Here is a 23,577-nt window from a genome sequence, read left to right as displayed (position 1 = left end):
GATACCTCCCTTTTCTGCTCTCTGAGATGTCTCATTGTGGCGGCTGAGCAATACCTCCCTTTTCTGCTCTCTGAGCTGTCTCTTATTGTGGCGGCTGATCGATACCTCCCTTTTCTGCTCTCTGAGCTGTCTCTTACTGTGGCGGCTAAGCGATACCTCCCTTTTCTGCTCTCTGAGCTGTCTCTTATTGTGGCGGCTGAGCGATACCTCCCTTTTCTGCTCTCTGAGCTGTCTCTTATTGTGGCGGCTGAGCGATACCTCCCTTTTCTGCTCTCTGAGCTGTCTCTTATTGTGGCGGCTGAGCGATACCTCCCTTTCTGCTCTCTGAGTTGTCTCTTATTGTGTCGGCTGGGCGATGCCTCCCTTTTCTGCTCTCTGAGCTGTCTCTTATTGTGGCAGCCGAGCGATACCTCCCTTTTCTGCTCTCTGAGCAGTCTCTTGTGGCAGCCGAGCGATACCTCCCTTTTCTGCTCTTCGGGCGGGGGCTGCAAGGTCGGTGCAGCAGGGTGGGTGGGGAGGCGGCTAAAGTGGGCGGAGTGGGGGCATGTCTGCGCATTCACAGCCCTGCCCCCGCTTTATGATGCAGATATTACCGGCATTACAAAGCAGGGGCGGGGGCAACAATGACGCAATGTAGCGCCGATTCACATCATTGCCCCCGTACCGCCCACTTTCACATACAGGCGCAGGGGGCCAGCGGACAATGCGAGCGGCACACGATTTTTGGAAGGCTCCTGACAGTCCCGGGAGAATAGGCAAGTATTACCCTGGGCACACTCCTCACCAAGCTTTTGTCTGGTAAGTTGCAGCCTCTTGGCACGCCTCCACTATATTGGACATAGGTGTGGCCATGCACCTCTTTCATCACTGAAGCCAGGTACACAGTAGACGATGTGATATCATCAACAATTAACCCTTGAGCTCCCGGACACACTGTGCAATCTAACAATCAACCAAACGATATGTGTTGCATTGTTTGGGGGTTAGATCGTTAACTATATAATGTAACCTATCGCCTGGTCGTCTGGTAGTGCGCACACACTGCGCGATCTGCGGGGAATCGTTAACGCGATTCACAGATCTTCCTGCATGTAGAGATGATCTGAGGATGTGACGGACGATGCCACGGGAGCGCGCATAGTGAGTACACACTTGATGATTTGTTGTTCCGATGCACCGGAATCGACCATATTGTTCAAAACATCGTCTAGTGTAGGGGCTTTTAGGGGAAATGCCAAACTCCAGGGCCCGAACAGGCCGCAAACTAGCACCACGTATACCAGGGGTTCCCAACCACGGTCCTCAAGGCACACTAACAGTCCAGGTTTTAAGGATAGCCATAGTTGAGCACAGGTGACTTCATTAGTAGCTTAGTTATTTTGATTTAACCATCTGTGCTGAAGCATGGATATCACTAAAACCAGGACTGTTCCCTGAGGACCAAGGTTGGGAATCACTGACGTATACAATCACATTATTTACAATAAGGTTATATTCTTTTACGTAGGAACTCAGTGGGGGCATTCTTTTATTTTGAGAAATTGATGAGAAAATCCAGTCCTCAGTCCTTGCGTATATGGCATATACAGCATCACAGGCGGTTAAGAATATAATAAACACAAGCGGTAGCTCTTCAAACCACGTCTTTTTCTGTCGTCAATATTATTGGTGCTTTAAACCCCATATGTTAAACTCCCCAATTAGTAAATATACCCCAAACCACGTATGTTTCATAAGTGTTTGGGGTGGGTTTGCTGAAAACCAGGCCTTAATATAGGCTTATGTTTTCTTTGTTTTTTTTTTCATTTGTTTCTGACACTACAAGTTCCAGAATGCCCTGCCCGCTGGCCTGGTAGTATCCAGTCTACTGTAGAGCCTCAGAATTCCTAAACCTGGTTTAAAGCCTACAGTTTGTGTTTTGACACACGTCCCGCATTTACAAATCAGGAAATCCCGAAAACCTGCCCTACTGGGAAACTTGAAGGCCGAGAATCCGAACCATTTTCTCACCTTTACAGGATTTTCCTTTCCAGCCACAACGGGGTCTCTAGAACAGATTAGGGTTAGTTGCATGGGTATTAAGGGCAGTTTAATTCCCTGAACCCATTTCAAGAACAGCAGGGACATCCGCCTTATAACCTGTGCAGCGAGGGGGAAATCGCAGTGCGCTGCGTCTGTCCAATGTGACAGCTGCTGGGTTCTACTGTGCAGGTCTCTCTCCGACACAATATTGTTTTATAACGACATCCAACGTGACCCGTGGCTTCATCATCTTGTTACAAAAGCTTTCAGCCGGGAGATTATTCTGCAGAATTATAGAAATAGCCAATCAAGCTGTGGCGAGATTGCGCGCTCGCCCTCGGCTGCTATTACAATAATCTGGAGTCACGCTGCACACAGCATATGGTTCATTTTTAAGTGCTATTTTAATGTAGCAAAACCCAACAGGATGAGATAGCACAATTCAATTTAAACATGCAACACATAATTGTATTGCAAAACAAAATATAAATAGGGATTATATTTAGCCCAATAATACAAGCACTTAAAACTTGCAGGAATCCAGCGGAACATGAGACCTTTTCATGCAAGGGGATATTAGTGAAGAAAGGATTTACAGTAATCCATTTTTACTTTTTTTTTGTCTGTGTGGATACAATAAAATAAATGCAGCCGGGCTTTATGGAGCCGGATAAAAAAAAAAAAGTTAATGTAAGAAAATCTTGCTGATGTGATACAAGATAAGAGATCAAACAATGGCACAAGTAACAATGTCATCAGACTATCTCAGCCGAGGGCTTATGATGTGGCCTGGTGTTCCTCTATAGCCGTTCCCGGCTTCCATTGTAATGTGTGCACAAAGCTATGCGTTAATGCTTTTATACAGGTCCCGGGAATAGAGGTGGTTTCTTATTGCCATTATAACGTACAGTAGTGAGTGTGTTATGCCTTAGATAAGATGTTATTCTAAAGAAGCGGCAACATCTAAACGCATTGTTTATACAGATGTAGGATTACAATAGAATATATGTGCTCCCTCGTGTATAATACCATTATATCAAGCACTGCTAAGCATATTATTACATAGGGGGATGGCAAGACCAGAATGGGGAAAGATTGGAATAGCTCTAAAGCTGCATACACACATACACAGACAACGATTTAGTAAATGAACGATTTTAGTACACGATTTTCGTTCATTTTTACCAAGAGAAAAATGAACAAAAATCATTTACTAAAATCATTCATTTATTAAATGTAATGAACGATTTTTTTGAACTGCAAACGATTTTTGCATATTCCCTTAATGAAAATCGTCAAGTTGATCAGTCTGACTGAACTACAAACGTGAACGCGCCTGAACGATAATCGGTCATCGTTTTAACTCAGAAAGTGAACAATTTTAACAACGATTGAACGATATCATTATCGATAATCGTTCAAAAAATCGTTGTGTGTATGCACCTTAAATGTCACAATATATTTTAGGTATAGCGTTCCAACGTACGCAACATCCATAACCTGGAAACTGAATATTTAGAAAAAAATATTTATCTACCCTAAATGACTCTCCTCTCTCTGATGTTACCGTATCACTCACACCAATACCGTAACTTATCCTATGAGGCTAATGCGGTCACCGACATTCTCCCAATACTGTATATATAATGGCACAAGCCTGCTAGACCTGTGCTAGATCCCATAGGTCTTCTAATATTCATAGGGAATCATTAGGTATTCTAAAAAGTGGACAGATAAGTAATGACGTTTTCGGTATGAAATCCCGGCTGCCGCATGGTCGGCAGTTCGATTCCCGGCAGTGGCAGCCCAACAAAACAGCAGAGCCCGGCAGCGGAAGCCCAACAGCGCTGGAAATACTGATCGTCCCTAAGGTAAGTAAAAACAAAACTAACCTAACCCCCCTAGTCCTCTCCTTAGGGGTGCCTAACCCTAACCTTCCCCCTCTAAGTGCCTAACCCCCCTTACCCGCTGCCTAAACCTAAGTCTCCCGGGGGGGTGCCTAACAATGTCCCCCCGGGGGTGCCTAACCCTAAACCTCCCTCCCCATAGCCTAACCCTCCCCCAGGGGGTGCCTAACCCTAACCCTCCCCCCCCTGCGGCTGTCCGCTTGTGGCGCCCGGCATCCCTACGATTGGGATGCCGGGCGCCTGTCTCCTGGCGTCGGGAAAATGACAGGTGTCTAGATTTTAGACGTCTGTCATTTAACCCTAGCCAGGATTGAGGATTCGGGAAGCCGGCGGTCGGTATTGCAGCTGCCGGCTTCCTAAACGTATCCCAGTAATGACATCACAACTTGCCATATATACACATTACAAAAATATATATATATTTTAAAGCCCCATCCACATAAAGGACTCTCTTCAGCAATAATTGTTTTTTTTACTTAAATGCGGAAACGATCATTTCTGCATTTTTCTTATAATATTTTCACTATTCAGCAATAAGTTACCGGAGACGGTAAGGCAATTAACTTCTCCGCTAATTCCCATCCCCCAGAGAATCGCACCGTAGGGAGCAGGCCATTGCGCTCCACAGTGCTTTCATGTTTTTTTTGCTATTCAGCAAGAAATAAAACGTTAAAATACTCCATAAATCTTTACTTTACAGAACGCCATCGCTATCTCTGAATAGCGTTATATGAAGCAAATCCTTAAATATCCTGAAAACTGCAGGAACAGAGGGAAATTTTCCCATAAGTCCCTGCAGGATCTTGAAACTCTGCCCCAGGCTCCTTCCATGCATTGTGGCGAACGGTGACTGTAAAGCTGGCCACACTACTAAAGATTATCTGTCCAACCAGCCAACTAGGTGATTGGTTGGAATGAAAACCTGGTAAGGAATGAAAGTAAATGACAATCAGCAATTTGCTCCCAAACGCCGGAAAATGGACAAAAACTTGTTTGAACAAATTGTTTAGATTAAACATTTAACAAACTTGTCTGACCGAAAATTTTCATATGTTTTCTGGCATTTAGGAGCAAATTGCTGATCATCAGTTACTCCCATACGTTACCAGATTTTCATTCCAACCGATCAACTAGTTGGATGGTTGGACAGATAATCTTTACATGTGTACCCAGCTTTAGTCCCGCTCCAGCCTCCCAAACATGTCTAACTTGATTGAAATGTATACATAGGGTTTATATACATTTATATTTATGTGCTTTTATTAAATATAAATGTATATATACATTTTAAATATAAAAGCACATAAATATATTCTAATATAAAGCCTATGTACACATTTCAATCAAAAACACATTTCAATCAAATTAGAAACGTTTGGGAGGCCGGATGCAGTTTATATGCTGGCAGTCGAAATGCCGATGCTGTAATCCTGACGCCCGGCATAATAGCAACGCCGATACCCCGAACGACTCAGGATACCGGTGTCGGCATCCCAACCACAGGAATGCCGAACGTCAGGACTGCAGTAAGTATGTGGTTAGCCGGGATGGTTGGGGGGGGAGTGTTAGGATTTGGCACCCCCCGGGGAGGATCAGGCTACGGGAAAGGGGATTGTTAGGTTTAGGGTGCGGGAAGGGCTGGTCAGGCACCACTAGGTGTAGGTTAGGGTTAGGCACCCCCTGCGGAGGGTTAGAGGTGGGGAGGAGGGTGGGGGGGGTTTAGGGTCTTTACCTGCACCTGTCGGGATTCTGCACCATTCGGCAATCTAGCGTCGGCATCTCATACAGATTCCTGGGAACCTGGAGCTGGACAAACACTCACCGTTCGCCATAACGCACGGAAGGAGACTATTCGCAAACTTAAGTAAGCGCATGACCGAGCATGCACAGAAAAAGAAAAAACAAGGTTTTGTTTTTTGGAATTCTGAAAATAATGCCGACTGAAACTTCACAGGGACAAGGTGTTAACGCAACCGCTGTCCCCGCTTACTAACATGCTGAATAGCTGACATAAAATTCAATAATTGATAAAAAAAAAAAAAAAAAAAAGTGACGATGTTGCTCTATAATATAACAATGGCCACTAAATATGACATCCCGTATACTGAATAGATCCGTTGCCTGGGCTCAGGTGTAGCCGTTACGGCGTGCGCCTAGATCTAAAGCTGTATATGAAAGTGTCTGTTGTGCATGTAAATCACCATGAAATTCAATGCACCCTTCCTGTACAATACAATACAACAGAGCTATCTGTGAGCTGTATTTCATACACAGGAGCATTTGGTTTCAGTACTGTATGTCAGGAGCCTCATATTACTCACATCGGCAGAGCTGGGAGACGCTGCTCCTTCCACCATGTAACTCTCATAGCGACAGGGCTCCATGACGCCCAGCACCCCAAACCTGTGACATCACTGGAGGGGCTGCTGGCAGGAGATCGTGTACAGCTACCCAGATACTCCAGGCGGCAGGGACAAGAGGGTCCTTTGGCGGCTCCATGCGGCACTAAAGCAGCTCTACTGGTCAGAGTCCCATTGCAGGCGCCCTACCAGCCAGATCCAGGAGTCATTACTGGGCAAGAAAACTACATTTAACTTTGATACATTATTACATTTCAAACATTAAATAAAATTAGAACATGGCAACTGCCTGACACCACTCACTCGCTCTTCTGAAGAGGTTGGAGGACCCCTTAATTGCCATCTGTGGTCTGTTATGTTATGTGAGTTAAGATAAGATTGTGACTAGGGAAGCCAATCACGGGATCGGGATTGTCGGGATGTTGGGATAGTGGGCAAAAAACGCAGGGCTTTGTAACCCTGGATTGGTGCTTCCATTCTCGGGATTACCAGGATTGAATATGCGCATGAGCAGTTTAGCCGGGCGGCGCTGGGCACTTCGCAAAGAGGACGTGCGGCTCGGCAGGCTAGCTGCCTAGGTCACCCAGTGGAGCCCCACGTCAGCCTGCTCCCTCAACAGCTGCGCCCACTCACAAGCGGACCGATGAGGACGCATGCCGCGCCCACTTCTGTTCCTGGTGACACCGCCACTGTGTTGCACAGTGTCACTGAGGGCGGCTGAGCCGAAGACTCCGGGCTGCCACTGCTCTGCCTCTGAGGCTTGGAACGAGATCCGAGGAGGACCATACATAACATCTTAATGTTCAGCTGCAGACAAGACAGGACAAAAGCCGAATTGTACAAACCGCCCCGATAACTATGATCTACCCCGGTAACTTCCATACATAACCTATTCTCCTATACACAGACTACGAACTAAGCATTTGTCTCACGAATCATCCATTGTTTTTATTCATATACATAGTGCTCTAGCTGCTGGAATCCTATAGAACACTGGCCGTGATGGATGATGGATTCAGCCTCCGGTTCCTGGGCCGCGGCGAAGCGACGGAGGGAGCCTTCTCATACACGCTGCATCCTATCTGCACAAAATCAGATTATCGCTGATAATAAATCTCTGCAATAAACCTAATCATCATTTCTAGTTATGGCTCTTTATTACATTTTCAGAAATATCCACATTGACTGAAAAAGCTTTTCCTACGCAGATGGAGAGTAGGAGGTTAAGTTATGACCATCGGAAGACTTGTCCATCATTCCTCTAATATTGTGGTGGGCACATAAAATAATCTCATTTATATATCTTACAATGACCGGACCCTGCTCCGTAATGTACAATGGATCAATGTCAGACCACGTGGCATGGACGGTTAGCCAGGAACTGGATGAAGGGCTGTATCAGTAGTTCTCCAGGATATTCCTATGGATCAGAACGAATATTTGGGATTAATAAGATTTATTTCATGTAAACGGGGAGCCGTGACACTGTGGGGAGGGCAGAAAGTGGAACCTAGCACTAATTTCTGGGACTTGTAGTTTCACAAAAGCTGGTGACATAGAGGCTCCTTTCTATCTATGACATGAATCAAGATGGTTCGTTATAACATTATTATATACGGGTGAAGGGAAATAAAAAGGGTGCCCACTATAGGTCGAGGCATTCCCAACAGGACAAGTCAGAAAGCAGCTGATGAGGCCGAATTCAAGATGATCACTGCTCGAGAACCAGAGTCATCGAGGTTTTCCCGGCACTGGTCTGGTCTGCAGATCGCTGCACCTGGTCAGGATATTCCTCCTGGTCACCCAAACACTCCCGTAATAAGCCCCCCTGCAGATCTTCTGAGGCTTCACCAGGAACTGCCGCCGCGTTACCTTCTACTGTCCGTTACAACTTTGCTCTTCTGCTTCTTTGACCCTTTTTGGGGTCGGGGGTGCGATTCAGTTTTTGGTTTATTGACCTTGACGGCCGCTTCCTTGGCCGAGCTGTGCTTCTGGAAGACGTCCTCTGTGATGGGCTCAATGATGTGTCCCCGCTTGGTAATGACCTGCGGAGCGGTCAGCTTCTGGACAGACCTCTCGGTGTTCCAGGTGTTGCCCACAGGAGCCCGGATACTACTCTCAAAATGCTGCCGGCAATTAAATGGGAACGGGAGTTCATTGACCTGCGAGAGAGAGACGGACAGGTCAAACGACAATAGCACCATTAACCCCCCCCAAAAGGGGGGGGGGGGGTGACAATAACAGACCACAGCAGGTGACCTAGATCCCCCACCTGATGCGCTGCAGCCATGATGTTCCTCTTCTCGCTGATGATGACATTCGGTAGGCGCTGATCCTTTCGCGGAGGCGCAGGGGGCGCTTTAATAATAAACCTAAATAAAAAAACAAACAAATGAAATATAACCCTCTGCACAACCTCATTTTCCTGGACTGTACAGGAATCTCTGCCACTTTAACTGAACTGCGCTGCTGTGTCCCTCTGCGCTCTTCAGCAATGTTTTCGTATCATCAGTGACAGTTGTCTATTTGGATACGACGCAGCTATGCTATGTTCTCTGTATTAGTTACCTTTGTCTCCAAAAAAAAAAGCTGCTTTGAATGAAAGATAAACCGCTCTGCCGGATGATGAGACGACATAGCTGACAGGCACAGAATGTAGACAGGAAGATAAAAGCCGTGTGTCTCATTTATTGGCTAGCATATAGTCTCCTGTGTTATTAGGCGTCCTCCCCAAGGCAGAAGACCCCTTTAATGATTGAATCACAAGGTGTGGACTCCGGCACGTTAAATGCTAACAGCCGCTTGGTTAGTGAGTGCTAGGACGCGGTCGTGCTGTGCGATTAAATAAGCTTTGCGATCGGCAGACCAGTAAATGACAGCGCACTCACCCCGTTCTTCCTATTCAGTAGTAATAGTGTTAACATGAGATAAATGTTATTAATTCACTTTCTGCATCCCATTTTTTTCCTGTCGCAAATTCCCGTACCATGAACTCACCTCTACCTAATTAATAAACCTAAAAAAAACACTGACTTTAACTCCCCAGGCGCCGGTGAACAAGCATTTCCCCGTACGCCGGGTGTTGCGTGTTAACCGGAGTGCAACGAGAGACCAGCTAAGCAGCCGCACATGGGAATCCTCCTAATTTATGTTCAAGTTATTTTCCAAAGCAAAATGCTACCGTTAGCAGCTTTTATGGTCCCCAAAGTATTTCCAGGAACCAGCAATATTCATATTAATGTGTGTTTGTTATTTCTGCAGTAAGAGGCAGCGGAGAGAGGCCTGGGCTCAGGCGACATCGTCGCGCTCACTTCAGACATTTCTCAGGATAAAACAATCCCAACTTTTTTTTTTTTTTTTGCTTGGTTCAATAATTTGCTTGATCAAGCAGCAACGACTTCATTTGAATTGAAGAGTCACCGTCAACAAAGTCAATAATCTAGCACATAATGAGACACAACATTGCCACGCGGAACTCTTCAGGGGGCGCGGAAATATACTTTATAAGCACATTAATGTTAGGGGAGGCCCGCCAGGAATTATTCTGAAATGCAGAGATGGTAAGTAATAATTAGAAAATCCAGGCATCCTTTAAAGCGTGCACATTGGGGAGAGATCTTACCATCCGAACACTTTAAACCTGGATTTTATTCACTCTGCAATTTAAATTAAATTATTTTCAAAGTGGAAATGTACCAACCCTTGAAATAATAAGTATTACTTGAAAAAAGTTCATGCTTGTCCTTACTCTGTTATTGAAAACCTGTTAGATTACAGGATATGGAACGATAAGGAAATAGAAAGGGCACTGGCTTATTATTTTACAATAATTCTGTTTGCGTAATGTCCCTCCTGACGATTTTTGGCCCAGGCTAACACGCCAACTCGCTAATGACATTGTAAGCAAGAGAACCGCAGATGCTTTTAGAATCACTCCTCTTTGTTTCCTATTTTTACTGTAAATTCCGTTTTAAAAGTTCCATCCATTCTCGCCAAGCTGATCTAACCTGACCCGCCGACCTATCTAACGATTGGTAAGTGCATATACGCTTCCCAATCGTCCGCCCGATGTGTCAGGCCTGATGTCACAACTGGGTGGGCATTTAAATTTGCCCGCCCAGCTGAACTGTCAATCACCGCTGGGACCCTGCAACACGTGAACGGGCGATCAGTATGTCTCCCGTACACGTGTACCAGCAGATGCATCGTTATATCTGCAGATATATCGGCCATCGGCTATGCTGCACAGCCGAAGCGATATAACGGAACATAGTCGTTCACAGACATATTGTGGGTACACACCCGCCTGTGCATGTGCGATATGTTGCCCGTTATATCGCCCAATGTGTACCCAGCTTTTGTGACCCTAATTAGTCGTCTTCGTCGCCACCGTCCGAGCGCCCAAAGTATTGCAGTTGATTTGGACATGCATCGGTCAGAGAGGTTAGTACATGAACTTCATCAAGAGATTCAGGAAATATTCAAAGCAAGTGCGAGAGAAGGTTGCCGAGAAGCCCCAGACACAGGGAGGAAATGAGGACGTTACGGAGGTCAGCGACCAGTGTCGTCAGTAGCAGGATAACGGGGTATATTTACTAAGCCTTGGATGGAGATAAAGTGTACGGCGATAAAGTACCAGCCAATCAGCTTCTAACTGCCATGTCGCAGGCTGTGTTTGAAAAATGACAGTTAGGAGCTGATTGGCTGGTACTTTATCTCCATCCAAGGCTTAGTAAATAGACCCCTAGGTTTTATAGGAAGAGGGGGACATAGTGCCGCTATAAAGGCCATGTCACCCCCAACACTGTGTACAGATCTGGGGGTCCCAGAACCTATTAATAAAATAGAAAACAAATCAGAGAAGGGCGACTGAAATGGTGCAAAACTCAGGAAGGAGTTGAAGAGCTGGAACATGTTGGGTTTAGCAGAGAGAAGGGACAGAGGTTATGGTAGATAAGTATAATATCGATCAGGAAGGTGGTATTTATAGCAAGAAGAGGTTTTCTGGAACAAGGGGAAATACATCCACATTGGAAGAAAGGAAGACTGAGTGGATGATAGAGCTGTGGAACAGTCTCCCAGCAGTTGTGGTGGTGACCCAACCGAGCCTCCTCAGAAAACTCCTCCAACCCTCCAGAAAAAATAAACAGAGGGCAATCTAGATGGACCAATTGGTCTTCTCTACCGTCAGATTGTTTTCCTATGTAAGAAGATGATACAGACTGAATATTCCCCAGCACACAGGCAGGTCCATTATAACAAAGGAGGGAGGCTATGAACTTGACTTGAACGGAGCACCGGTGAGAGGAAGCTACTTGTTAGGGAGGCCACCAGGAGGTCTGTGGTTGCAGGTCTTTGATGGTAGACACTGAAGAAGTTGTCCATAGAACAACATTAGGGTTTATTTTTGAGGCTCCAACAAAACAAGTGGAGACTGGTAGAGAAAAACAAGAGATATGGTAAGAACTTACCTTTGTTATCTCTGTTTCTACGAAGTCCATAGGGTCCACAGGGTTGACCTTGGGGTATAGGTTGGGAACCAAATCCGGGCACCACGCAGTTAAAGCTTTTAGCTCCCAGGATGCACTTGGGTCCACTCTCCCTATAACCCCACCCCCCAGCCAGAGGCACCTCAGTTTGTAAGTAGCCAAAGGCCGGAGGAGGAGAGAAAGAGAGAGAGAAAACTGGAACACTCTAGAACCATACTCACAGAAAAGGAGACGGGAAACCGGTGACCAGTAACACAGCCCATATGAAGCCAGGTGCGTCAGGGTGGGCGCCCTGTGGACCCTATGAACTTCGTAGAAACAGATATAACAAAGGTAAGTTCTTACCATATCTCTTGTTTTCTACTTCAGGGTCCATAGGGGGTCCACAGGGTTGACCTTGGGGATGTCCCAAAGCAGTTCAACCAAGGGTGGGGACGCTCCTGTGCTGAGAGGAGAATCAGTCGCCAAAAAGGAAGCATCCTGAGAGGCAAAGGAAACCAATGCCTAGAACCTTAAAAAGGTATGGACAGAAGACCACGTGGACACCTAGTAAGGCAAAACAGCCAAGGCGCCACAACGAGCCGCCCACGAGGGTTACATGGCCCGAGAAAAAACAAGCCTCAACGACAGAAATGCCTACCCATGGGTAGGCCCCTGAGGAAGACATACGAGGCCATCCAGCCAACATTTCATTATAAGCCGGCCATCGTTTCCTGTGAAAACCAGAAACCGCAGACCACCAATAAGGAGTCCGATTACCATAAGGAACTTGAACGGATCATATAAAGCCAAAGAGGCCGGACCACAGTCAATGAGGCCACACCAGCCGAGAAGACTGGGGACTGAATGGCCGTACCATAAGTTCCAGAATAATATGGAACCTAAAAACCACTCTAAGAAGAAATACAGGGCGAGAGCAACTCACACCCTGACATGATGCCCTCCAGAAGAGGGAGCCACATGAGAACACTCCCAATTCAGACACTCTCCTGGTTGATTTAAACACCCTGAGAGAGAGAGAGCTTAAACAATAGACCATGTAATGGCTATCACAACCAGCGGTTCCATTGACTGTCCCCGGAGGGAACAAAGAACCACTACTAACTCCCCAGGAGTCCCTAGGGAGGACAAGTGGAGGCATAATCCAGAAAACACTCCAAAGGATGAACTGGATACCAGAGCGGAGCAATTCCGTATCTTAACCATACCGACAGTGTAGAGATCCGCACTGTCAGGAAGGCCAGGCCAAGGGTGAAACCCAAGCCAGCCGGAAGGAATGCCAGAATATCTGAAAATCCTGGACACCGGAGGATCGTATCGACAGGTACGATACCATAAGAATTATGTATGCCACAGTCTGTGGCAGATCCCAGCAAAGTCTGGCCTATCTGCTCTAAACATCTCAATGAAGACAGAGCCAGGGAAGCCCTAGGACCACAGTAGGGGCGCAGTCAAAGACAAACGATCCAGGTCCAGGGAAAAACAAGGACCCTGAGACAACAGGTCCAGATAGTGAAGCAGTAGGAACGGAGTATCGATGAGGAGACTCCGAAAATCTTAGTACCAGTGATGTCTGGGACGAACTGGAGCCCCCAGAAGGAAAGCCCCTCCGTCTCGAATTAAACTTCCGAAGACCTCGAGGAAGAAGGGAGACCGGAGGACACAGGTACACAAAGTGGAAGGACCACTTCACTGACAAAGAGTCACTGAAGGTAGCTTCAGTACTCCTGGAGCTGGACTGTAACACCGGTAATGTGTGATCAAGTCAGAAGGCCATGAGGATCAATCCCCTCAGGGAGGCCCCCTCTGCTCACCAGGAGTTGAAACCTCTCTTGGAGAAGAGACTAGTCCCCGGGATGCACGTCGCGATGGCTGAGGAAGCCCGCTTCCCAATGGAGAGCTCCGGGAATAAACACTGCAGAGTTGGCCAGGAGAAGACCCTTGGACTATGTCAGAATGGATGACATACCTGACATTGCCACCCAACTACCAGTGTTGCCTAGATGGAAGTCACTGTTGTGACACTGTCGGACTGAACCTATTCAGGTTTACCGTGACATATGGGTTAGGCCAGAGTGAAGGTCCAAGACAGCCTAAAGTATCAACAAGTTAAGTGGCAGGGCAGAAACGACAGACATCCAACTGCCCCGAAACGAATGCGGACCAGACACTGTCTGTAGCAAAGAACACCCTGGACGAGATGGCCATAGCCACCCGGACAGAGACCAACTCGCCTCCGGAGAAAGTATCATCGTTCGAACAGCGATCCGATGGGAAAAACTCGATCCATCTGGAGGGGAGTCAATTATGGCAAGGCCTGGAATGGAACTGAGCACATTCCACCCTACCAAAAGGTAGACACTCTGGTAGACCGCGCATCACAAAGAGTAATGACATATGTCGAATGCGTAGATATCTGCACACTCCAAGTTGAAGAGTGGAGATCTTGTCTTACGCCAGAAAAATTCTCAGAGTCTGAGAATCCAGCAGTGCTCCCAGATGAAGAAAACCCTGTGAGGGATGTAGGGAGGACTTTTTCTCCGTTGACTAATTATCTGTGCCGAGAAGAAGCCACGGTTATCCTGACCTGGCGGTAAAGTACCTTGGTGATCCTGCTAAAAGCAGGAGACCGTCCAGAGAAAGGAGCATTCGGATACCCTGAACAGGTGAACTGTCAGAAAATCCATAAGGCTGGTAAACCCCGGTGGAGTTGAGGACAGTCCCAAAAGGCAGAGCCCGAAACTTACAAGTGTTGCTGTGGCACAGCAAACCTGAACCCATGCTGATGAGAGGGCTCTGTACGTACCCGTAGGTACGTATCCTGAATACTCAGATATACCCTAAAATCCCCAGGTTCCAAACGTCGGATGATGGAGCATGGACGATTCCACCTGAGTCCAGGCACCGTTGGAATCTGATTCAGGGATTTGAGACAGAGTATAGGCAAATGAGGACCAGTCGGTCACCGCCCCAGAAAGAAAGTAGAACAACCAGTCCCTCACTGAGATAGTGAGGTTGGCCGAAATAGCTCTGCTTACCACAAAGACTGTATAGCTTTCTGGGATTGTAAGGCCCTGATCAGGTCTGAAGAAGGGCCCGTGTAACAATGCCTGTGAGGAGGCTGCCTGAGCAATGAGAGGCCGTTGAGAATCAGTACCTCACTCTGGAAATTCCCCAGATGTAGACCTGTCCCGTCAGGCTGAGGGTATATCCTCAGGTGTAGAAACAGGGTCGTCCGGAAGTCCAGGACTGCTCGGTACTGGATATGGTGGCCCCCATGGAGCCCGACAGCCTAGGAAAAAACAGGCCTTTAGGCTGACCCTGAGGACAAAAAGACTTAACAGAGTTAGTCCGAATGTAGTGGGAGTAGCTAAAGACGGTATCTCCCCATTAGTGATACTGCCAATGATGCAACGATCTTGTCAAGGTCAGGACCAAACAAGATCTTCCCCATGGAAGGAGTGTGCACCTCTGCTTTCCCATAACGCAGCCATAGGGTACTGCGGCGGATACAGACGCCGCCGAAACCCTGAAAGTTAGAAGACCGGCATCCCATGAGGTAATCCCACATATGACCACTGCATATTTTATGTAAGCGGCAAAAGATATTTGAACCTCAGACGTGTTGGAGGGGAAAAACGTCACAAAAGCATCACCATGCGATGGCCATGGTAGGACGGGCAACAGGCCCTGAAAACGAGTACATTGATTTCAGGCAAAGTTACCACCTACGGATCCGTAAAATCCGTCCAGGCCGGGATGGGAGGCGTATTAATGCCTGTAACCCGATGATTAACATACAAATCCATCCCAGAAGGGGATTTCCATTACTTGTGAGGACCCTCAGGGAATGGGAAACAGGCCTTTGTGACTCCTCGTATCTGGTGACAGCCATGTACCTGGGGTGGTCCTGAGACCTCACATATATATATTTGTTAATATCTGTGAGGTTTGTCACATACTGTTGCGTGCTGCACGTTGCCATATTTTAGATGGAACTGTGAGTTGCATACGCTGATAATGGGTCCCTGCAGCTAATCTTAGCGTCAGTCAGGACCGGTATGGCGCTGCTTAATATTTCCGTCAAGATAGTCAGATATATCTGACCAGGAGATTGCACACGATACTGCACCCATTATTGCTATCCTGCAAGTCATAGCCTGCAGGAATTAGTGCGGAGGATTTTAACTCAGAAAGGGCGGTTTATTTCTCAGGATCCTCTCCTTTGAGGATCGCCGGGCGGGCCCCATTGTCGTCACTCGCTTGGAGTTACTTCACCATACTGCCCTTTTGAACTCTGGGGTTATCTCGCAATTTCTTGCAATTTACCCCTGTGCAACAGACTGTCGCTCCCCGCCGGGGTTTTTCACAGTACATGAATTACCTCTGATACCACATCGGTCTGTCATTCCCCTTGCAGGGATTACCACAACGGCCACCCTGGTGGATGTCGTTTTATACGAAATACTAATTGGCGTGATATACGCCCTGTGGTTACTGACCAGTGGCTCTGCCGTGAACTGGATGGTATATTCGGCTCTTTCCCTCTCACATGGGGGGAGCCGATTTCAAGTATTATTATCCCTGCTTTGGGGCTGGTAGCCAGGTTCATTCTGGATATAAAGAATGTCGATCCTGCACCTGTATCATACATCTCCCGTTTTCTGCCCAGCGGGTGGATCTCATAGTGTATTAGGGCAGATAAAGAAAAGGGATAGATATACACTGACAGGTGAGAGAAAAAGCAGACAGTCAGCACTAGCATAAGTCACATACAATGCAGAAAAATATATATACATACATAAGCATGACATATAATATACTGCACAATGTCGCTACATTCAACTGCCCAGATTCAGTGTCTGGGAAGGCTATTGCGCTGTGTACACTCACCCAAAATGGCCAGGTACGCAGGGGGACTGGGCTCACTGACATCCTAAGAGTTCTGCAGCACCACAGAGAGAAAATGGCCGCTGGAGCCCTCAGAAGAAGCGTGGCCCGCGGAGGAAGCAGCTCAGCGACGCCAGACTGTATTATTGAAAGGCGCGCTGAGCTGAGGGGAGGAGCCGCTAGACAGGGAAGGCTTCCTCCCCTGGCTAGCAATTAACCCCCCGGGATGCCGGCTCCCGCTGCCGCTATAATCCCTGGTGGGCTGTGGACACGCGGGGTATGCTTCCATGGAGGGGGAGCCCGCCGCCACCGCTAGCGCCTCTGGTCTGTCCCCAGAGACCGGAGGCATAAGGCTGCATATTCACACGTGGATCACCGCAAGCGGTGACCACGCGACTTACCTGTCCCCGTCGATCCGGCAGCAGCCCAGGGATTCCTCCAGAGCCTGGCTAGTACAGACTCTGGGGTCCCGCTGCGATCCCCAGATCTGTACTGGCGTCGCAGCGCCGGCGGGGTGTAGGAGCGGCAGCTCAGACGTCCATTGGACAGTCTGATGCTGCCGCTCTGAAGAGTAGTAAAAAAAAAAAAAATAATAAAATAAAACTCTTTTAAGCTTAGGGGCTGCTAAGCAGCCCCCCTGCAGTAACGGTGACCCAACTCCGGCCGGGCACCAACTTAAACTGAGGTGCCTCTGGCTGGGGGGTGGGGTTATAGGGAGAGTGGACCCAAGTGCATCCTGGGAGCTAAAAGCTTTAACTGCGTGGTGCCCGGATTTGGTTCCCAACCTATACCCCAAGGTCAACCCTGTGGACCCCCTATGGACCCTGAAGTAGAAACCCATATTTATTCTCAACTAGAGATTGTGGGAGACCCTCCGTGCTAGATCCTATGGTACAATTCTTGGCAAAAGTCTGAGCTTGCTCATCAACCCAAGAACCGACCCCTATAGCGAAACATGATGGCTGGAGCATAACACTAACAGAACTATCAAAACCTTACATAACAGAGGACAAAATGGATAGAATGAGATATAGACCCAATTACATCACAGATCTCAATCCCATTGGGAATATCTGGAATGATTTGAAAATGACTGTTCACCGAAGGTCCCCATCCAACGTGATGGAGCTCCAGCAACGGTGCAAAGGAGAATGAGAGACAACTGCTGTGTCCCGATGGGCAAAGCTGGCAAGATACCTAAATAGGCATACAGCCGTAATTGCAGATAATAGGGGCTTCTATTCAGCTCAGAGGGTGAATCATTTTGTCATCAATTATTGATGGTTTTTATGCGTAATTAAGAAAAACCTGTATTCACTTTCAATAGAAGAGAACGTTATTTGGTAATAATTCCCAAATAAATCCATTCTGACCCCATGTAAGAAAATAAAATGTGAAAAACTCCTCAGTGGGTAGATTAGCTGCTGAGCCCTTTGCTATCAAAGTTACAGTCATTCTTTGTAAATGTGAGGAGTGGTTTGTTGGCTGCCGGATAGTGACCAGATGACCACTATAAAATTCTCAGGTATTTCCACCCAATTAGAGACTGATTCTTTCACTTTAAGATTAGTCTCAATTCAACTCATTTAGCGACTATTCTTACCCAAATACTAATAGAAGGGGTCTTTCAAATGTACTGTAAAACTATTTTCTCTGAGGCAGTAGAGAGACGGATTATGGGGTATATTCCCCCCTTAAGCCTCCCTCCCCCCTGTTCCCCCATCTGGGAATTAGTCAGCATCCCGGGGTGCGGAGTGCAGACAGTCAAAATACCGGCACCAGAATCCTGACTACTACGGGATCCCAGCTCCAGAATCCTGACCTCCGGCATTCAGAAAATAAGTATCAGGGGTTAGGACAGTGGTCGGGGAACAGGGGTAAATTACCCCACATGGGGTATAAAATGAAATTCCTGGGGGTAATGGACGGACAGCCGGGCATGCATATGAATCATTCTATAATATAGAATGAATCATGTGCATGCCCGGCTGTGTTGCAGGGACGCTCTAAGCCGGACGCCCGCTGAGATGTTATTACCAGCGGGCGCCCCGGCTCCTTCCCTTTAGCGCCGCGTTAGCCGGAGGCTGGAGTTCTCTTCTGAACACCAGCTTCCGCCTCTCTCCATGCGCTCTATGGGAGAGATGTCATGACGTTTCTCCCATACTTCCGAGGAGCAGCCGGGCGGACAGGACGGCAGCGGATGCAGGAGCGGGGATTAAGGTAAGCGGGTTTTTGTTGTTTTTTTTCAAGCGGCACTACAGGGGCATTATATGGGGGCACTACCACAGGGGCATTATATGGGGGCACTACCACAGGGGCATTATATGGGGGCACTACCACAGGGGCATTATATGGGGGCACTACCACAGGGGCATTATATGGGGGCACTACTACAGGGGCATTATATGGGGGCACTACTACAGGGGCATTACATGGGGGCACTACCACAGTGGCATTATATGGGGACACTACCACAGGGGCATTATATGGGGGCACTACCACAGGGGCATTATATGGAGGCACTACCACAGGGGCATTATATGGGGACACTACTAAAGGGGCACTATATGGGGGCACTACTGCAGGGGCACTACTACAGGGGCACTACTGCGGGGGCATTATATGGGGGCACTACTACGGGGGCACTATATGGCGGCACTATATGGGGGCACTACTGCAGGGGCACTATATGGGGGCACTACTGCAGGGGCACTACTGCAGGGGCACTATATGGGGGCACTATATGGGGGCACTACTACGGGCCATTATATGGGGGCACTACCACAGGGGCAATATATGGGGGCACTACCACAGGGGCATTATATGGGGGCACTACTACAGGGGCATATGAGGGCACTACCACAGGGGCACTATATGGGGGCACTACTACAGGGCATTATATGGGGGCACTACCACAGGGGCACTACCACAGGGGCATTATATGGGGGCACTACTACAGGGGCACTACTACGGGGGCATTATATGGGGGCACTACTACAGGGGCACTACTACGGGGGCATTATATGGGGGCACTACCACAGGGGCATTATATGGGGGCACTACCACAGGGGCACTACTACGGGGCCATTATATGGGGGCACTACCACAGTGGCATTATATGGGGGCACTACCACAGGGGTATTATATGGGGGCACTACTACAGGGGCATTATATGGGGACACTACTACAGGGGCATTATATGGGGGCACTACCACAGAGGCATTATATGGGAGCACTACCACAGGGGCACTACCACGGGGCCATTATATGGGGGCACTACCATGGGGCCATTATATGGGGGCACTACCAGAGGGGCATTATATGGGGGCACTACCACAGGGGCACTATATGGGGGCATTACCACAGGGGCATTATATGGGGGCACTACCACAGGGGCATTATATGGGGGTACTACCACAGGGGCATTATATGGGGGCACTACCACAGGGGCACTATATGGGGACACTACTACAGGTGCACTATATGGGGGCACTACTACAGGGGCATTATATGGGGGCACTACTACAGGGGCATTATATGGGGGCACTACTACAGGGGCATTATATGAAGACACTACTACAGGAGGATTATATGGGGGCACTACTACAGGGGCATTATATGGGGGCACTACTACAGGGGCATTATATGGGGGCACTACTACAGGGGCATTATATGGGGGCATTATATGGGGGCATTATATGGGGGGCACTACCACAGGGGCATTATATGGCGGCCCTACTACAGGGGCACTATATGGGGGCATTATATGGGGACACTGCTACGGGGGCATTATATGGGGGCACTGCTACGGGGGCACTACTACAGGGGCACTACTACAGGGGCACTAAATGGGGGCACTACTACGGGGGCATTATATGGGGGCACTACTACGGGGGCACTATATGGCAGCACTACTACGGGGCACTATATGGCGGCACTACTACGGGGGCATTATATGGCGGCACTACTACAGGGGCACTATATGGAGGCACTACTACGGGGCACTACTACAGGGGCACTACTACAGGGCATTATATGGGGGCACTACTACAGGGCATTATATGGGGGCACTACCACAGGGGCATTATATGGCGGCACTACTACAGGGGCACTATATGGGGGCATTATATGGGGACACTGCTACGGGGGCATTATATGGGGGCACTACTACAGGGGCACTATATGGGGGCACTATATGGGGGCACTATATGGCAGCACTACTACGGGGGCACTATATGGCGGCACTACTACGGGGCACTGCATGGCGGCACTACTACGGGGGCACTATATGGCGGCACTACTACAGGGGGCACTATATGGGGGCACTACTACGGGGGCACTATATTGGGGCAATACCATGGGGGCATTATATTGGGGCACTACCACATGGGCACTACTACGGGGCATTATATGAGGGCACTACTACGGGGCCATTATATGGGGGCACTACCACAGGTGCATTATATGGGGGCACTACTACGGGGGCACAACTACTGGGGCATTATATGGGGACACTACTACAGGGGCATTATATGGGGACACTACTACAGGGGCATTATATGGGGGCACTACCACAGGGGCATTATATGGGGGCACTACCACAGGGGCACTACTACGGGGGCACTACCACTGGGCCATTATATGGGGGCACTACCACAGGGGCATTATATGGGGGCATTACTACAGAATATGGGGGCACTACTACAGGACATTATATGGGGGCACTACCACAGGGGCATTATATGGGGGCACTACCACAGGGGCATTATATGGGGGCACTACCACAGGGGCATTATATGGGGGCGCTACTACAGGGGCACTAAATGGGGGCGCTACTACAGGGGCACTAAATGGCGGCACTACTACAGGGGCACTAAATGGCGGCACTACTACAGGGGCAATACATGGCGGCGCTTCTACAGGGGCACTATACGGCGGCACTACTACAGGGGCACTATACGGGGGCATAACATGGGGGCACTACTACAGGGGCATAACATGGGGGCACTACTACGGGGGCACTACTACAGGGGCACTATATGGTGGCACTACTACAGGGGCATTATATGGTGGCACTACTACAGGGGCATAGCTATGGGGGCACTACTACAGGGGCATAACTATGGGGGCACTACTACAGGGGCATAACTATGGGGGCACTACTATACGATTTCCTTCCTTTCAAATCAAGGGGGTAACGTCGGCGTATCTAAATATATTTTGGGGTAAAAGGCAAAAAAGTTCCCTGACCCCTGGGTTAGGAGGAGGGTTAGGCATTAGGGGGAAGGTTAGGGTTAGGCACTAAGGGCCTGATTCAGACCTGCTCGCAAGCAGGTCAATGGGCGGGCAGTGCGCACGCGCAGCGTGCGCGAGCGAGCGAGAAATCACTTGCTCCGGCGCTCGCATCCAAAAGGGGCGGCTGTGGATGTTGGTGTTGGTATGCTGACAGAGATCCCATACCCAAATACTGCATAACCCTGTGGGTTCCCTCAGTAGACTGGTAGATCAGCTGCAGAAAGTGCTTTATTTTATGCAGAGAGAGTGTTAAAACCGAGGATAAATGACATACTATGATATAAACCAGAGACTCTATGATTAATAAACCTCTCTCAAACTTCTAAATGACACCACCGTCGGCACTCACCTTCGGCGTTTCTTTTTGCTGACTTTAAGGTTCGTGCCGCCCCACTCCCCCCAGCCGGGCAGCACCAGACTGATGTCCTTCGGTTTCCCAGCTTCCTCTGCATTTCGCTTCTCTTTTAGGAAGTCGCTGATGACATCATCACCAGCAAACGCTTCTTTTATAATCATCTTCTGTTCTGTTTCCCCGTCGTCCTCCTGTGTAAGGAAAGGGTAAAAAGAATAGCACGGGTAATATATACACAAGGTAGGACGTTAGATCTAGGTGTGTTCTGTCTCCGCCGAGTATACCCACGGCAGCAGAGTGAGCGATGGCACAACGGGTCTGTACAGTTTACCTAATAAGTATAAATATATAGAGGGAATGGATAAGCACGTGGGTAGCTAGGTGGTACAGTGGTTAGCATTTCGATCTCGCATCACTAGGGTCATGGGTTCAATTTCATCCAGGGCAATATGTGGAGTTTGTATGTTCTCCCCAACTTTTTTTGCTCACAGAACGCTGCCGCACTTAACAGATGTTGACGCCTTTGTAGAATAATTGGCCACGGTACTTGTATGTTCTAGAAGACCGATCGTTCTGATCAATAGCCAATCAGGTTCCAGCATTTAGAACCCTACTTGATGCTTTAATATTCAAAAAGTGGGGAGGAAACAAATCAGTCGATATAGGATCTTAACTACCATCTGCGTAAAGGATTATCCGTGCAAATTGCAGAGGAGTAACAGATAGGTAGCTACAAAGTAACGCATTGTGCATTATTTATAAATATCTAGAGTTTATGGTTACATGAAACTTACTGTATTGCTGACATTCGCCTCCTCCTCTTCCTCCACGGTGGTGGGAAGTAACGGCGTCTGGACTCTGCGCGCCTTCACAGGCAGAATCTCGTTATGGTCGATGAGTTTAGATTGCTTAGCGCGCTTCCTACCCTCTGGCTGTGAGGGCTTAGTTTTGGGTTTCTGCTTGCGAGGGGGCTCCGGCTGAGTTACCTCCTCATCATTAAACTCCTGCTCCCCAAGGGCCTCTACTGCTCCTAAACTCTGACTGCGCTCCAGACTGGCGATCAGTAAAGGGCCTTCTGCTGCGGCTACTTCCAGCTCGTCTGCGCCTACTTCCTCAGGCTCGTCTGCTTCAATCACTGCGCTTTTCCTCGTCGCGGCTTTGTCTTTCCTGTTCTGCTCCACCAGCCTCTGGAAGAGACTGTTGAACTGCGACGCCTGTTTCGCTGCGACGTCCTCCCCAACAACAAGATCGCTGTTCCCTGT

At 48.3% G+C, this 23,577-nt stretch overlaps 1 protein-coding gene across 1 annotated transcript in view; it reads right to left on the bottom strand.

Moving 5' to 3' along the window:
* Window positions 1–7,424: 7,424 nt before the first annotated feature.
* Window positions 7,425–23,577, bottom strand: part of LOC148431494 (U3 small nucleolar RNA-associated protein 14 homolog A-like) — a 33,445-nt gene continuing 17,292 nt past the window's right edge. The window contains exons 12-15 of the mRNA XM_088465988.1: window positions 23,110–23,573; window positions 22,313–22,506; window positions 8,562–8,661; window positions 7,425–8,451 (exon numbers count right to left, since the gene is read on the bottom strand). Of these exons, the coding sequence (XP_088322114.1) occupies window positions 8,158–8,451; window positions 8,562–8,661; window positions 22,313–22,506; window positions 23,110–23,573 (1,052 nt within the window). The 3' untranslated portion in view covers window positions 7,425–8,157. The remainder of the gene's footprint in view (window positions 8,452–8,561; window positions 8,662–22,312; window positions 22,507–23,109; window positions 23,574–23,577) is intronic.

Source organism: Taudactylus pleione, unplaced genomic scaffold (assembly GCF_031769625.1).
Source record: "Taudactylus pleione unplaced genomic scaffold, aTauple2 ptg002223l, whole genome shotgun sequence".
Lineage (NCBI taxonomy): Eukaryota > Metazoa > Chordata > Amphibia > Anura > Myobatrachidae > Taudactylus > Taudactylus pleione.
The sequence above is the reverse complement of the archived record's forward strand: the minus strand, read 5'-3'. Positions and strand labels throughout refer to the sequence as shown.